Consider the following 15,528-nt stretch of genomic DNA (forward strand, 5'->3'; position numbering starts at 1 on the left):
CGCGCGGTACCGGCCGCGGCCGGGCGCGGCGCTGACGCCAGCGGGACGGCGGAAGCGCCACCGCCCCGCCCCCGCGCGACGTGCGCTTCCGGAAGGCGGGGGCTGGCGGCGCCATGGAAGAGCGGGATAGCCGCGCCGGCAACTTCAGGAAGGTGCGGCGGGCGCGGGCGGGGGCTCAGGCCCGGCTGCCCCCGCCCGCCCCGCTCATCCGCTCTCCTCTCCGCGCAGGAGACGGTGGACCGGCTGCTCCGCCTCCACTTCCGGGACGGGAGGACCCGAGGTACCGGGCCGGTGGCGGGCGGGCCCGGGCGGGGCGGGGCGGGCCCCCGCCGTCCGTCAGCGCTTTGTCGTTGCAGTTAACAGCGACGCGCAACTGCTGATGGCGGAAATGCTGAAAGTCTTCGTGCGAGGTGAGTGCGCAGCACCTGCGTCCGGTACCCCCCGAGGGGGGCCCCTCACTGGCTCGAGGGGACCCCCGCCCCGGCAGGGCACCCGGCCCGCCTTCAGCTCATCCCGCTCCAGCTCTGCTCTGCCGCCGCGCCCCCGCCCCGGCACCCTCGCGGGGCCGGGGAACGGCCTGCAGGGAGCCGGGCCACCTCGCTCCGCGGGACTGCGTCTTCCTCCCGGAAAACCAGCCCCCGCCGCCATCTCTAAGACCCCCTATCAACTCTTGACTGACGCTTGTACCGCAGAAGCAGCGGCACGGGCAGCACGGCAGGCTCAGGCGGAGGACCTGGAGAAAGTGGATGTTGAGCATGTGGAGAAAGTGCTGCCACAGCTGGTATGTAACTGAGCTGCACTCGGAGAGGATAAGGACTGAAGCAGCTTAATCCTCTTCCTTTGGGGAGATGTTCAGGGACCCAGCAGATGTGCTGACTGGCTTGCTGCTCTCTCCTTACAGCTTCTAGATTTCTAGAGGCCTCATGAACCACGCGTGACCTGCCGGCAGAAGATGCTGACCTGACAGCGAACATCTAGCTCATCCTCGGAGTCTACCTCTAGGAAGAACAGTCTCACCTTCTTTCTCTGCCATTGTGCTTCTGCTTCCCCTCTCCTTTACCAAGTACGACAAAGCCCTAGGCAACTATGCTGTCAGATGCTATTTTTGAAAAGAGGCTGCCACACGCTCGTTTTCGTCAGCTGTGTAACTCATTTCCATCTTGCTGCCTTACACCTTTAACAGTAGCCTGTACTTCACAGCACAGCAAGATGCTGTTGCTTTCTCAGCTAATGTGAGAAACAGGTGCTGCTTCACAGAGATGCACAGAAAGACTTAATGGCTGGAAATGTTGTCCAAACTTCAGGCTCTCATCGCCTCAGCAGGCAGCTGTGGCAGAAACTTTAGGTCCAGCTCCAAGCCTGTCTAATGAATAGGCTGTTAACAGGAGCTCAGTCACAGGCTCCTGCCAAAAGCAGGTAACTGATCTTTATTTTATAAATAAACAGTGTCTGTCCCTCGCTACTTTCCAGTATGTCTCCAGGGCTGTGACATCAAAGAATGCTTGGAACCTTTTAACCATTTGATATTCTCCTCAGAAGCTGCTTCCCCTCTGCTATAAATTTGTTCTCACAAAGAAACATCAATAAATTAAAACCGAGTCACCCTCCCTTGTGTAGGCTCTTTGCTGCAATTAATCATCGAAAGTCAAATTGCTTCAAAGACTTGCAAAGTTTCCCCCTCACCCACCCTCTTCTCTAAATCTTTGTAGGACGAAAGGAAAAAGGACAGAATAACAAACAGCATGTGTGAGAATCCCACATCATGGGACAGCCTGGCCCCGCAGGCAGCAGGGGGGCTGTGGGGGGGGGGAAGCTGTGAAATAAGAAACCTTACACATGTAGGCAGGACCCACACAACTGAACTGGCTTTGTTGGGAAATACATAGCCAGCTGCACGAAAAGCAGCTGACACCAGCGTGTCTTAAGGATTGCACACACTCTGTTGTTGCCTATCTGTAGTTTTTATGGTTAGTAATAGCAAGCAATTTTTTTCCCCATCGACAGCTGTAGCAGGCAAAGGCTCAGTAGGTCACTGTACTCTTTCAGCCAAGAGCTATCAAGGTCATCACTCAAGACACCAGCCACTTGGAAACTTCAGCTAAAACCACAATTTAATACACATTCTTTCTGATGACAGTACCAGCTTAAGCAGTGCCCCATCCCTTTGCGCTGCAGCCTCTTTGCCAAGACAACTGTTTGTGCAGCTGTACAACAAAACCAATAAGGGAACTGACCTAGTTCAGCCTTCAGCCCCACAACCACATGGTAAAAAAAGGCAATAGCAAAAAAATGCAAGTAATACTACCTCTGAATGCCCCAAAATCCCAGGGATTAATTCAGCTACTATAGCAGAAGTGATATTGAAACAAACCCAGCTCAGCAGGTATCTGCGTGTATTGTTCTGTGGCAGGGTAGGAATCCTCATAGCAACTACCTTAGTGAAGAGCCTGCAGTTTTAAATATCGGGACATCTTGTCCTCTTAAAGAATGGACAAGCATGGGCAGAACTGACTGAGGTAATGCACATAGTTAGCAATATGAGGTTTCCTAATCCTCACCCCTCTACTTAACCCATGAAACTGCCCCAGTAATAATGATATTGCTGGTTGTGTCCCTGAACTTCTCCTTCTGTTTTCCTGTATCAGGTACTTGCAGGTGATAGTTATGGTGCTAGCTCTTTGTCAGAACTGGTAGAATCAAAATAGCTAAGCAAATCAGTACTATTTGATGTCGTGCTCTTCAAAAAGCAAGACTAGTACATCTGAAAGCACACTACAACTTCTTACCAACCAGACTGCTTCTGTTTATTCTAATCCTGTGAATCAAAACAACCAGCACAAGTGTATCATCACCTATCATTAGCTATGGCTATTAGTTGGCCCCTGATACATCCTGCATAAATTCAGCAAAGCAACTCTAGCTACAGTCTACCTCTGACTTCTGTGAAATGAATAGCACCTGAACCAAGATACAAATAGTCCTATGGAGTGTAGGCTCAGCCCACACTTCATCCACTGAAGTAATAAACTTTAAGTGTTATTTTAATATTTTTTGTTTTGCTGTAGTATGTCTTTTATAGCCTGTCAAGTGCAAGAAGGGCTTGCTTTCCACAGGAAGGATTTAGAGCAGCAGCTGTACATAATGCATTCCCCACTGCCAGCGGCCGCACACATTCCCTGTTTATGTTTGGGTGTCATATAAGAAATCAATCAACATTTTTGCTAAAGCATTCTGCTCCCTCCACTTTGAGTCTCCTTTTTCCTCTTCCACCTTTCTTTCATGCCTCCCCCTCCCTCTGAGTTTCTTCAAAGGGAGCATTTGGAAGTAATTAGACCTGAAGGGAAATGTTGGCCAGGCTGGGAGACAATGACAAGTGCCAGGAACCCTGGGTGCCCTTTCTAGCCACTTTGAAGTTCATTCAGATGGTACAAAGCTCCATTTTGCTTTGTCGAAAAAAAATGGGAGGAAGGGAATGAGGCATGACAGGCCCATTGAAAAGGGAGCAGGTTCCTGTGAATTGACAGAGAAACTGAGTACTGGGGGAAGAAATGTATTATCAAAGCGACCGACAAAAAGGCCTCCTATGGCCACTCTGCTTTATTACATCTACAAATTGTGCAGATGCACACGTAGTTCAGGGAACAATTTGCCTATACAGGGAAAATGGAAAACATGTTATTACCGTAACATGGAACGCCAGCTGTCCAATATGAATCACTGATCCATGGAGAAGACTTCAAATAAAATACAGCACCATGGCTACTGTGGCACTACAGAGCTCATCTCCAGTATAAGCACAATTCTAACCAACAATATTCATCCCAGTACAACATCTGCAGGAGGCAAAGATCTAACTAGTGCTTCCCTCCGTACACTAACTGCACTGCAGAGAACAGTTACTCTGCTGTGGAAACATTTGGACCATAGAAGTCCATAGATCGAAGGTCACATGAAGAGAACCTTTTACTGGATGTTTTTCTCCTCACTGTAACTGTAATTACTGATGTTAATTACATAGAGTGAAAATAAAACACAGAGCTTGGGGCAGAAACAAACTCCACATGCGTTCTATTAACCTGTGTTCTTTGTTAACAAGATTCTGGCATTCTGAAAATACAAGTGCAGCAGACCAAGAGGTTCACAGGAAAAGCCTACTTGAGCTGTTTTAAACCACCTAAGTGGTTCTTCTTCACTCACTTTCCAGCCATCTATGCCCAGAATTATCAGCAGCACTAACCCCGGCCAGCAAGAAGCAGAGAGAAATCTTGTTCTAGGCAGCACTTAACTATAGGTAAAACTGAATCGGATTGTACTTTGCTGCTAGAATTCAGGCAGCTAGACTCAAGTTATCTCTGAAGGTAGAACTGGGAAGATTTGAATTTAAAAATACGGAGAGAAACAAAGTCCTTCACAGAAAGTACATAGGAATTATTTCCTCCTTAATTCTCTATTCATGTTATTTGCATGCAAGAAACCTGAAATTTAACCTCTAACCTTGCTTCTGTAGTCACAAAGACCACACACAGGCTTTCCACTCCTCCAAAAGGTGAAACTGGCATCTGAAATAGCAATTTTCTATTTATAACTAATGTTCATACAGATTAGATCTCTCCAGGGCCACCAACAATTTCTTACACATTCTGAGTAAGTTCATCAGGAAAGAGGCACAGCTGACTGCCCACTGATCCAGCAGCTCAGAATATTTCATCTCTTCCCACCTACAAAACAAACATAAGAGCATTAAAACACTTAACCACATAATTTGCACTGTATCATTTCTCAACAACATGACCTGGTTGCTGAGAGTTCTGTACACTGCTGTGCTCAGGCAACAGTTGGGTAGCACACAGGAGCACTTCTTAGGCAGATGGAATGGTGAATACATCATAACTTTCGGAGCAGGGAACTTCATCCTACATATTATTAACATGCATGTTAGAGCATGTTATTAACCTTCCATACCAGCTGTTAATGGGTAACCTGCACAAGTAGGCAAGATGTTATTTCATACTTTATCCAGATAACCGTTACTTGGGAAAGAAAGTTCTACTCTTAAGTGGAATGCTTCAAGCATACTGGAAACGGGAAACAGTAAAGATACTGTTTCCCACATGGTCTGCATCAGTATCCCAGTACCAGTCTAAAACAGATCAGCCACAGCAGGAAAACACACCAACCCAGTTTGCAGCCTTCCAGCTATTATTTCAGACCTTATGCTATGCTTGCCGGAGCTGATGGCCTCACAGTATCTTCAAGAATCAAATACTAAAATTCTCATTCAGGAAGTTAACATTTGGCATTATTAGCCAGGAAATTCCATATAATTCTTCCTAGTTTTATTACTGTTAAGGGGGTTGATTGAACGTCATCTTTTTTTTTTTCTTCCCCTCCTCTCCTTCTCTTCTCTTTGCCACTGCATCAAAAAGTGTATATTGCCAATTGTTTAATTCAGGAATCCTTCTTCTAGTTACTTCATATTTTGTATAAATTCTCATATAAAACCACACATAAGCTATTGGTTCTGAGACTAAAAACAAGGCTGCAGTTTTCTGATCAGGATAAACCAAGAAAAAATTCATAATGGAAACTTGGTTGCAATCTTAACTATGGAAAACCACTACTGTTTTGCAGTGAAGATAAAAAACAGAAAGATCGACTCAAAAGAATCAAGAGAAAGGAAAGTACTAAAACAGACTATACCAGGCAGCAAAGGAAAAGTAACGACAGAGGTTTAACAGGTGACATGGGCCCTTGGTATGTAGAATATCACGCCTATTAGTATTTGAACGACACTAGCATAGATAAGAACTTAACACATTAAGCCCAGAACATAGTTAAGAGTGCTGCAAGGATATGGATCAGACATCAAACTCAACACTGCCCAGAGCTTGCATTCAGATACTTCTCCAGTGAAGGCTGAGGTTTAAGACACAAACTGATTTGTGATTGACAAGCATTGAATCAAATGTCCTGCAAGCCTTATGTTGACATCTTCAAGAATACTATCAACGTCCAACACGTTTGGCACAGAGGAGCCTGCCTTTCTGGGGAGTTCAGAATGAGAAGAGCTCTCCTCTGATTTCATGATACCTGGCAGCTTCAGCCATTTGGGTATTTTCCCAGGGGCCCTTCTCAACACCTGTGGAGCTTCATGCATGCTTGCTGGTTCTGGTTGCTCATTGGTCTTTTTGTCACTTCCCACTTCTGGTTCAGACAGGGATGGAACTGTTGATTCTAAAGATGATGAAGCAGAAGGAACTAATGATTTGGACAAACATCTGAGGAAGAAAATAAGCAAGTATAATTAAGCTTCATTTTTTCATAATAGCCCCTTGTACCACCACCTCCTTTAAACTTTTAAAGTCAGCTTGAAAAGGCTCTTCTTTTTCATCATAAAAGCCCTAGGATTTACTTGATTTAGTCACTGAAATCCTACTTTGCAAAGAAGGACTCACAAAGCTACGAAGTCAAGTATGACAGTATGACTGTTTCAGGAGAAAATGAAGTCTAGTATCTTCAGAACACATTTCTTTGTAGTAAGATGGGCCCATTTCATGCTTCCCATCCCTGAAATACTCACCCATTTGCAACTCTATTCAGTCCCAACGTACCTGGCTACTAATAAATCAGCTGCAGAAGGGGAAACTGCACAGCTCAGCAGGTCCGATTTCAGGTAACAATCTGTTTAAAAATGAAATCCAAACACTTGTTTGGTAACATAGAGACATCAATCACCACAGAATCACGTAGCTCTCGGCTCAGTAAATACCTTCTGTATACTATAGTAAATCTCCATCACCTTCCCCCAACTGACACAGGACACTTTTAAACTATGACAGTTTCTTTCACAACTCAAGGTGCCCTATTTCATCATTCAAACCTCAAGATCTTGACATTTTCTTTCAGTGTTCACTGCATCTCAGAAACTTTTATGTGAAGCCAGAGCATGCTTTAATCTCTGGGAGAAACAGAAATTCTAAGCATAAACCAGACAGTCCATTACAATAGGAGGTCTGTGAAAGTGTTTCATAGTCATTTGTCTAGTTAACATTTTGAACAACAGAATTTCCTTCTACAGAGTCGTTCTTCTACCATTCTTGTCCCCATAGTAGAGAATGCCTACTCCAGAGGCTAACAAATCTCATAAGAAAGGTACTATGTTTACATTTATGCTCAAGCTAACTGACCAAGCTAGCTCTGAAGAGCTTCAGGCCATTCGGAATGGGAACATTTACCAGCATTCTCAAGCATTGCATTATCTTTTGTTGGAAGAACTCTGAACGTAAGGATGTAATTCTTCTGGGTCTACTATAGGAGCTATATAGTCAGCTGAAGAAGAGGAAATTCACTCACCCCTGCACTCCTCAGATCCAAAATGAATGACAGCAGTTGGAAAGAGTTTAGCCTACAGCAAAAGGGGAAAAGAAGAGATCACTGATTGTAGATGCTTTCACAGTTCACTGTGAACATTAGAGACAGGTTAGACAGCTATGGACAAATTCAGAGTTTAAGCTGAATAATTCAGAAAAGGCTAAACTTGTATAGAGCACAGGGCACTCAGAGTAAGACATGAAGTAAAATTCTATGATCTATTCTCCTACACACAGATGACGAGACGTGTACAGCAACTGCTCATTGCGCTGATGACCTGCCGTTAGTTTTCCGCTGTCCCTGTATCTCAGGCCATTATATTTCACCCACATTCTCCACTGCTGAGCAGATAACGTGAATATGGTTAAGAATCTTCCAAGACCTGAGTGGCTGATAGTAAGAGAAGGAAAATCCAGCTACACCCTTGGAAATCTGTTCTAGATTATTCTATTATATTTATACCCTGTCTCTAGTTGGAATTTGTCTAGTTTCAACAGCCTTCCAGGATGCAGTCTGTGCTTTATAAATCCAGCCTGAATTCCTAGTTCCTACTTGTCAGAATAATTGCCATATTCAAACATTTTTGTCATCCATTTAGCTCATTATGTGACCTAGATAACTGTAGGACTGCCTTTTTCATGTCTGCATATATTAGTCTGATGATCTTTATTTCATCTGCAAATGTTATTAATGATTATTTTCTATTTATATATCTACTGCCAAACCAGATAAAAATAACGAACAGAGTGTGGCCAGAACCGGCGTAATACCAGCAAAACACCAGCATAAGTGATCTATGTTTTTCAACAATTCCTCTCTGACTATTATTTGAGATGTCAGTCAGCCAAATCATAATTCATTTAGCGTATCCTTTAATTACACTGTGTGGCACACCTTAAAAAAGACCCCACATATAGGTCATAAAGCACTGAATCAAGTGAAAGTAAGTTAAAGTATGTAAATTTATTGAGTCTGTGATCTCGTAACTACTGCCTCCATATAGAAAGACCCATGATAAAAGGATAGCGCCACAGTGCCCTGGCTGACCACATCAGTGGAAAAGCAGGAAACACTGCCTGTCTCACTGGGAATGGCCCCAGAAAGGTATGCACCACATTACCTTGAATCTTATCTTTTCGCCTACCTCTTCAGTGCTCCACAACAACAAGCAATTTCTGGTCAAACGCATACACAAAAACCACATTAAACAGAGTTCCCATTAGCTCATAATCTAAGAGAACAAACTCTTCCTTCTGCAACCTAGAAGTGCAATAAAGCCAGAGTCAGCTTTTGCCACTCTACCATTAACTACCACTGCACAGAGAAAAGACACTCTCTGCAGGCAAAAAAAAAAATGTCTACAACTCTAGTCAGCAGGCCTGGTTCCTAATTTAACCTGTTTGTACATTTACCACACTGCTTTATACTTCAATTTCCCCCATTTTAAGGTGTATAGCCATCAAACAGGAAGAATGAGATGGCAACTGATGTCTCTCAAGTTACTCAGATGTAATGCACTAAATAGTATCTGGCTTGTTGCAGTTCACTTGTTTTTCTCTAATTTTAAATAGCAACAAATCAAAATGATGAAGCTTCTGACAACTTATGTTGACAATGGCCATTCTCACCATCTTCTTTCAATGTTTTACATTCAGTCTCTTATGTCATGGCTAAACAGCTTTATTCAACTACCTCTGCATAAATAAATACTGAATAACATTCAATACAAAATATGAATTATGTTCAATATACTAACACATTAAAGGACATTATACTGTTGAGAAGTAATTTGCCAGTAGCTCAAATGATGACCTACTGGACAAATAATTGTAAAAGAAAAGAAATTATTTTCAACTAGCCCTAAGTAATATATAGGATCAGATTCAAGCCAGTAAGAAACAATAATTAATTACAATGTAGTAAAATTCAACAGCATATGAAATGAAAATGTATGAACAATTAACGTAAACAGTGTATGTTAGAAAAAGAGTCAACAAAATTAAGCACGCTTATTAAAGACCTGGAAGTCAGAGGAAATGGAAGCAAAATCCTTAGCTATTGAATCCTTAGCTATTGAGTAAACACTACTTGGAAAAATGGAGTCTTAGAAATGCTGTGCACCCCTAACTAAAAAAAAAAAGCAACCACAGAAGCAAGCATTAAAGCAGACTAGCAAATGTTGTCATTTAAAAAACAACAAAGATCTTTCAACTTTGGTAGCTGATACTTCTGAGGTGAATAATAAGGAATGAAGCAGCAGAATGGGTGTAGGGAAGGAAATCCAGAGCTAAAATGTAATTCAAGGATTAAAACAACAAAAAGATACAATAAGAAGTTCAGATAAAGGAAATCCCTAAAATGATTGGTTGGGCCACCAATTTTTAAGATTAAGGAATCCAGTTAAAGAAGAGAATTTCAATGACTTCTTTGGATCAGTTTCATCATCAGGGAGACTTGGAGAAGAGTAACTTTGCTCTCGATCTGTAACAAACTACAACGTGGGTAAGACTGAGCAGCTATAGGGGCAGAAATATCCTGCAATGTCATTGCCACCACAGAATCACTGAACGGCTGATGTTGGAAAGAGCATCTGCAGACTGTCTAATCCAAATCCCCCTGCTCTGAGCAGGGTCAGATAGAGCAGGTTTCTCAGGAACATGATGTCCAGTTGGGTTCTGGATATCAACAAGGATGGAGACTCCACAACCTGCTCAGGCAACCTGTTCCAGTGTTAGACCACCCTTTCAGTGGGTTTGGTTTTTTTTGTTGGGGGTTTTTTTTTCCCCTTTTATTTCAATGGAAGGTCCTGTAATTTGTGTCCATTTCCTCTTGTCCTTTTATGGGGCACCACTGAGAGAAGTCTGGCTCATCTTCCTTACTGTTTCCCATCACGTTTACTATACACATTGACAAGACCCCTCCCAGAGCCTTCTTTTTTCCAGGCTTAACCACCCCAATTCTCTCTGCCTCTCCCCATATGTCAGACACATAGTCCCTTAATTATCTTATGGTCCTTCGCTGGGCACCAGAGAAACTGTAGAACTGGACTCGCAGTCCCACTGGTTCAACCGAGGAATCACAAAAGCACCTACCTATGAAGCTTGCTCTGCCACTTACAGTGTTATAGTATGACACCACACCCTCAAAGAAACTGAAGCAGTAGAAAAACTGATGCTGGAACTAAGTGATACATTAAAAAGCACTACATCACCATGTCCAGATGGTACATCCATATGTTCTCAAGGGACTGCAGAGTCAGAGATTTAAAATTATTAAGCTTTGCGCTAAAAACAGACACTGCTGCAAGCACAGCTTGTATTTTTAAAAGAGTTTGAAGGTGATACTGTCCTAGTTTGGGCTGGGATAGAGTTAAATTTCTTCCTAGTGCCGTGTTTTGTATTTACTATGAGAAGAATGTTGGTAACACACTGATGTTTTCAGTTGTTGCTAAGTACCTTGTCAAGGACAACTATCCTCTGCTCGACTGGAGGGAGCACAGCCAGGACAGCTGGCCCAGCTGGCCAACAGGATATTCCATACCATGTGACGTCATGCTCAGTATATGAATGGTAGGCGTGTTCCAGGAAGTCGCGATTGTTACTTGGTTATTGGTCAGCACGGGTGGTGAGCAATTGCATTGTGCATCTCTCATTTTGTATATTCTATTATTATTATTATTATTTTCTCTTTTCTGTTCTATTAAACTATGCCGGCCTTCAGAAGGATTTGGACTATTCTCCACCTGTACGGACCAGTATCTCAGCCATTAGGAGTCAGCGTTCTTCTGTTCAAGAGAGAGGATATAGAAAGTACACACCACGGAGCTCTCTGTGGTTTTATCTGTGTGACCACGGAGAGGACATGAGGCAGTGGGATGGAAAACCTACCGTGACCCTAGAGGCACGTGTACGTGAGTTGCAAGGAAAAACAATCACACAAGGGGGTTCTTCCAGGAAAAATGCTGCTCCAGTTGTCAGGAAAAACCTGTATCATGACGGTCCAGTTTCCAGTGAACAGTTCCCCAGACAGAGTAGAAGGGCTGATCTTACTTTGGATTGTAATGAAGGAATTCTTAACTTGCGTTTGCAAGAAGTCAGAAATAGATACTATGACCAGCACTAGAGAGGCCCTGCCTCCAGCCAGGTGGAGGAAAGGGACAACCGGGTTTACTGGACTGTGTGGATTCGATGGCCTGGCACATCAGAGCCACAGGAGTATAAGGCTCTCGTAGACACTGGTGCACCGTGCACCCTAATGCCATCAAGCTATAAAGGGGCAGAACCCATTTGTATTTCTGGAGTGACAGGAGGATCCCAAGAGTTAACTGTGTTGGAGGCCGAAGTGAGCCTGACCAGGAATGAGTGGCAGAAGCACCCCATTGTGACTGGCCCAGAGGCTCCGTGCATCCTTGGCATAGACTACCTCAGGAGAGGGTATTTTCAAGGATATGCAGAAGATTAATATGATATGGTGTAACCAGCTGTACCAGTAGGGATTCTGAAAGAAAAATATCATACTTATTACCAGAATTAACACATCGGTATCATACTACATAAAGAAAAACTACCTGAAATAATTTTTTCAAGCTTTCAGAAGGCCTTATACTAAAAGACAGATAAAGAAACCAAATCATCACAGTTATAAAAGAGGTAAGTACTGTCATAGCCAGAAACTGTACAGAAAATGTTGATTAATGGTCTACATTTACCCTGGCAAAACAATAACACTAAATTTCTCACCTTGATCCAATAAATAAATAAATAGATAAAAGCAAGCAACTGCCCCTCTTTGTATCATTAATGCATACTTAGAAATTGTGCAGGGCAGGCTGCCTGCTCTTGAGTTTTCTTGAACCTCTGTTGCCACCATCAACATAGTCAGGATACTAGAATGACTAGACCTTGGACCTGATCCAGCACAGCAATTACCAAAACTCAAAGGAACCCTGATCTTCACGGGGGAGTCTATGGATTGCTACCTAATACAGAGAGTAATAAAACTGTATTAACTGGAGGTAAAATGAAACAGCTTCACCTATCTTCCTGACTACAAACTTCAAATGAGTATGTGGTTATTACAATTTTTTTTACATTAATCCAAAGGCTGTAGGAGACTTTCACATACAGTATGGCCTGCATCATGTTAGACTGAAGCAGGAGACATTCATCAGCCTACTCAACATCTCAGCTCCTGCTAAAGTGGGCAGGATCTTCACATTCTTGAACTGTCATTTTGGCAGAAATCATTATTTATTAGGTCTTTTTAACATTTCATTCCTCAATCAACAGGGCCTAAGGTTGCCTGCTCCAGTCACAAAGACGGCTCTCCATAAACTTTTTTAATTAAAAAGTACCAGACACGGTTTAGAAACCCCAGAGAAAACTCTTGCAAGAGCTTTGATGTTTCCGCTGCATTCGTCTGAAGGGATCCCTCTATTTAGGAAATGGGTGCCTTAAAAAGCCCGACCCCCCCCCAACACACATACACTCAAGCCCTTTTACACACAACATCCTTTTCATGCCAGCTGCAAGTTGGAAAATGAGGTTTTTGTAGCGTGTTAGTGTTGGAATTTTTTAATAACCTCCCCTCTCTTTTTTTCCCCTCCCGACCAATTATCTTGGTAAATAATTAACATTCTGAAGGAGATAAGTAAGCACAGCATCTCAGAGCTCAAAGCCCTTTAGTTCAAAGCCCTGCCCTTTTCTCTTCGTTTCTCTGCTGCCGCCACCGAAACTTCCTTGTCAATCAAGCTCTGGGCACACACATCAAAGCTTCATGTGGGAATGGCCCCAAGGGGTCAGAGAAAATTCATGGCAGGGCCTGCATGAGGCACAAAGAGAAAAAGAGAGTGAGAAACACAGACCAAGAGCTAGACAGAAACACTCAACCACACAAACACACAGACAGGATGTGCCCCAATATAAACCTCTACCCTATTTACTTACAGGTTGACAAACAACCATGGTTCTAAGTTTGAGGACCCACCTCCACAACCATTTCCCACTGCTGGAAAAACATCAGTCCAAATGTTTCAGTTCAAAATCTTTTAATTGAAAGAAATTTCAAGGAACTAGACAGTAGCTCACAAGTATACAGAATGCAACCTCCTTCCCGTGGCTCATTTCCCTGCACCTCTATCCTTTCCTAGGGGCCAGCCAACACAGAGTCCCCTCTTGTCAAATTTACATCCAATAAGTTCTTTTTCTTCAATTCAGATAGACTATTGCTCATTCATACAACCCTGTCTAGCTTCCTTTGTGCAGAATTCTCAGGTACCATCCCAATTTCAGCACTTACTGATGGTTTAGTGCAGAAGGCAGCTAGCTAACATCTCACGGATCACTCCAGGAACTCTCCAGCCAGTCACTGGCAGGACATAATGCTGTCTCGAGTTTTTTTGTAACACAGAAGTATTTAAATCAGCACCAATTTCACATGGAAAAAAAAAAAAAGCCAGTGGAATGATCCCACTGGCCAAGGAATGTCTTGGCATAAAGATGAGAAGGCTTTAGTAGCTGCAGTCCAGGAAAACATACAAACCCAAAGTTGAAGCCTTTAGTATTCTCTAACACTGCAAACAACGCAAGGATCAAATACTGGGCAGACCATTACCTGAAAACTATATTCTCAAGTCAGCTGGTATTTCCTCATTTGCAGTTGTTCTAATGCATATATCAATACCTCTAGAAGAACTCTGCAGTTGTTAACCTCACCGTATAGGATTCTTATAAGACTATCTGTGAATCAGAACAGATTTAGAAACCTTTTAGAGTCACACGGCGTCTGTCAGATTAACCAAAAGAATCATAGGCTGTTTGAAGCAAATATTCAAAAAACTCCATTCAGTTGTATGCGAAGAATTGCTACAATATAAATGAGTCAACAGCTAGTTACTATACTCAAATATCCAGCATTTCTCTTCCTTGCTGCTTTGATTTCCAGCCAAAGATACAATGCCATTCTGACTGGGAAAATAGATGCTATTAATCTATCGAATTATACTGTTCAAATCACACCATGCAAGGCATATTTACAAAATACCGTTAAATTATTATTTTTATTGCAACACCACCTAGAAATCAAATTGAAAATGGTGTCCCATTGTGCAATTATATATATGTAATGAGCAGCAACATGCAATATAAATAAAAATGTAAGAAAGTATGATTTTGGGGGGTTTTTTGGGTTTGGGTGGGTTTTTTTGGTACAGATGAAAAACTGAGACCTAAAGAGATTAAATAACTTATTCAAGGTCACACAGGATGGCAGTAGCAGAAATGAGAACTAAGTAAGCCTCCAGAGTCTCATCCAAGGCCCTAATCACAGGACAGCTTTCTTCTGAACGGATCAGAAGGTCACTGATGAGGCAAGAAGTGGAGGAAGCCAGGGTCCTGGTTACTGTCCTCCCCATTTAAGGAGAATCATTCCAAATGACCAACTCCTCAGATTTTAAAAAGATCTAAATAATGCAGCTTTATCAATTTATCTTAGTTACAGTTGCAGAAGTTTAAATGAATGCTTTCCATTTCTGAAATCTGAAGACCAGCCTGTTACTCATAAAGCCACATTTAGTCTGAAGCTAAGGAACTCAAAGTTTTATTTCAGACATGCAGAGTGCAGTTACTCAGACACCATAGTGGTGAGTGTGGTTTATGACAGCAGGGCATCCTGGCTATAGAGTGGTATACTGGGGCTACTGCATCTTGCATTCCATGTTAAAAATATCTACACTAGAACAACATCCCCCTGTGAATCTAACTGCAATATACAAGAGAAACATTTCTGCTTTGTTTCACTGCATGTTTTAATAACTTGTTCTCTAGAGCACAGAAAAGATTTCAGGTAGAACCCTCCCCAAATAATGTCTCAATACTTCCTCCTTCACTAGGTATCTCCAGACATGCAGATTCAAAAAATCCTAGAAGAGTATTGCAAAATACGTACATTATTACCACGCAGTTATTCTGTTCACTGACAGAGTGATGCTTTCAGACCAGGCAGAGACTGCTGTTTAAGGGGAACTTGCAGCTGCCAGAATGAGAAGCATTCTTTCCGTTACATGATCTGAAAAGATTAGAGTGCCACAGGTTTGCTGTTAGTTTGATGTTAAAAGATGAATAAGAAAATAAGCACTTCAAAGGAACACGCGCACGGAAG

General features: G+C 42.7%; 2 protein-coding genes across 15 annotated transcripts in view; one reads left to right on the forward strand and one right to left on the reverse strand.

The window, feature by feature from the left end:
* ASPSCR1 (ASPSCR1 tether for SLC2A4, UBX domain containing) overlaps positions 1 to 15,528 on the reverse strand; it is a 53,719-nt gene that overhangs the window by 1,210 nt on the left and 36,981 nt on the right. For 7 of the 14 annotated variants that reach the window (XM_075169189.1, XM_075169197.1, XM_075169194.1 and 4 more), the window contains 3 exons: positions 7,354 to 7,405; positions 6,612 to 6,681; positions 4,725 to 6,278 (listed from right to left, as the gene is read on the reverse strand). In XM_075169189.1, coding sequence (XP_075025290.1) covers positions 5,924 to 6,278; positions 6,612 to 6,681; positions 7,354 to 7,405 — 477 coding nt within the window. In that variant the 3' untranslated portion in view covers positions 4,725 to 5,923. The other 7 variants (XM_075169195.1, XM_075169196.1, XR_012676659.1 and 4 more) reach the window with 6 other exon arrangements.
* Positions 6 to 1,602, forward strand: CENPX (centromere protein X). The gene is made up of 5 exons (XM_075169214.1): positions 6 to 152; positions 229 to 280; positions 357 to 410; positions 693 to 781; positions 902 to 1,602. The coding sequence occupies exons 1-5, from the start codon at positions 114 to 116 to the stop codon at positions 914 to 916; spliced, it is 249 nt and encodes an 82-aa protein (XP_075025315.1). The 5' UTR covers positions 6 to 113; the 3' UTR covers positions 917 to 1,602.

The sequence above is a fragment of the Calonectris borealis genome, chromosome 20 (assembly GCF_964195595.1).
Source record: "Calonectris borealis chromosome 20, bCalBor7.hap1.2, whole genome shotgun sequence".
In the NCBI taxonomy this organism is placed as follows: Eukaryota; Metazoa; Chordata; class Aves; order Procellariiformes; family Procellariidae; genus Calonectris; species Calonectris borealis.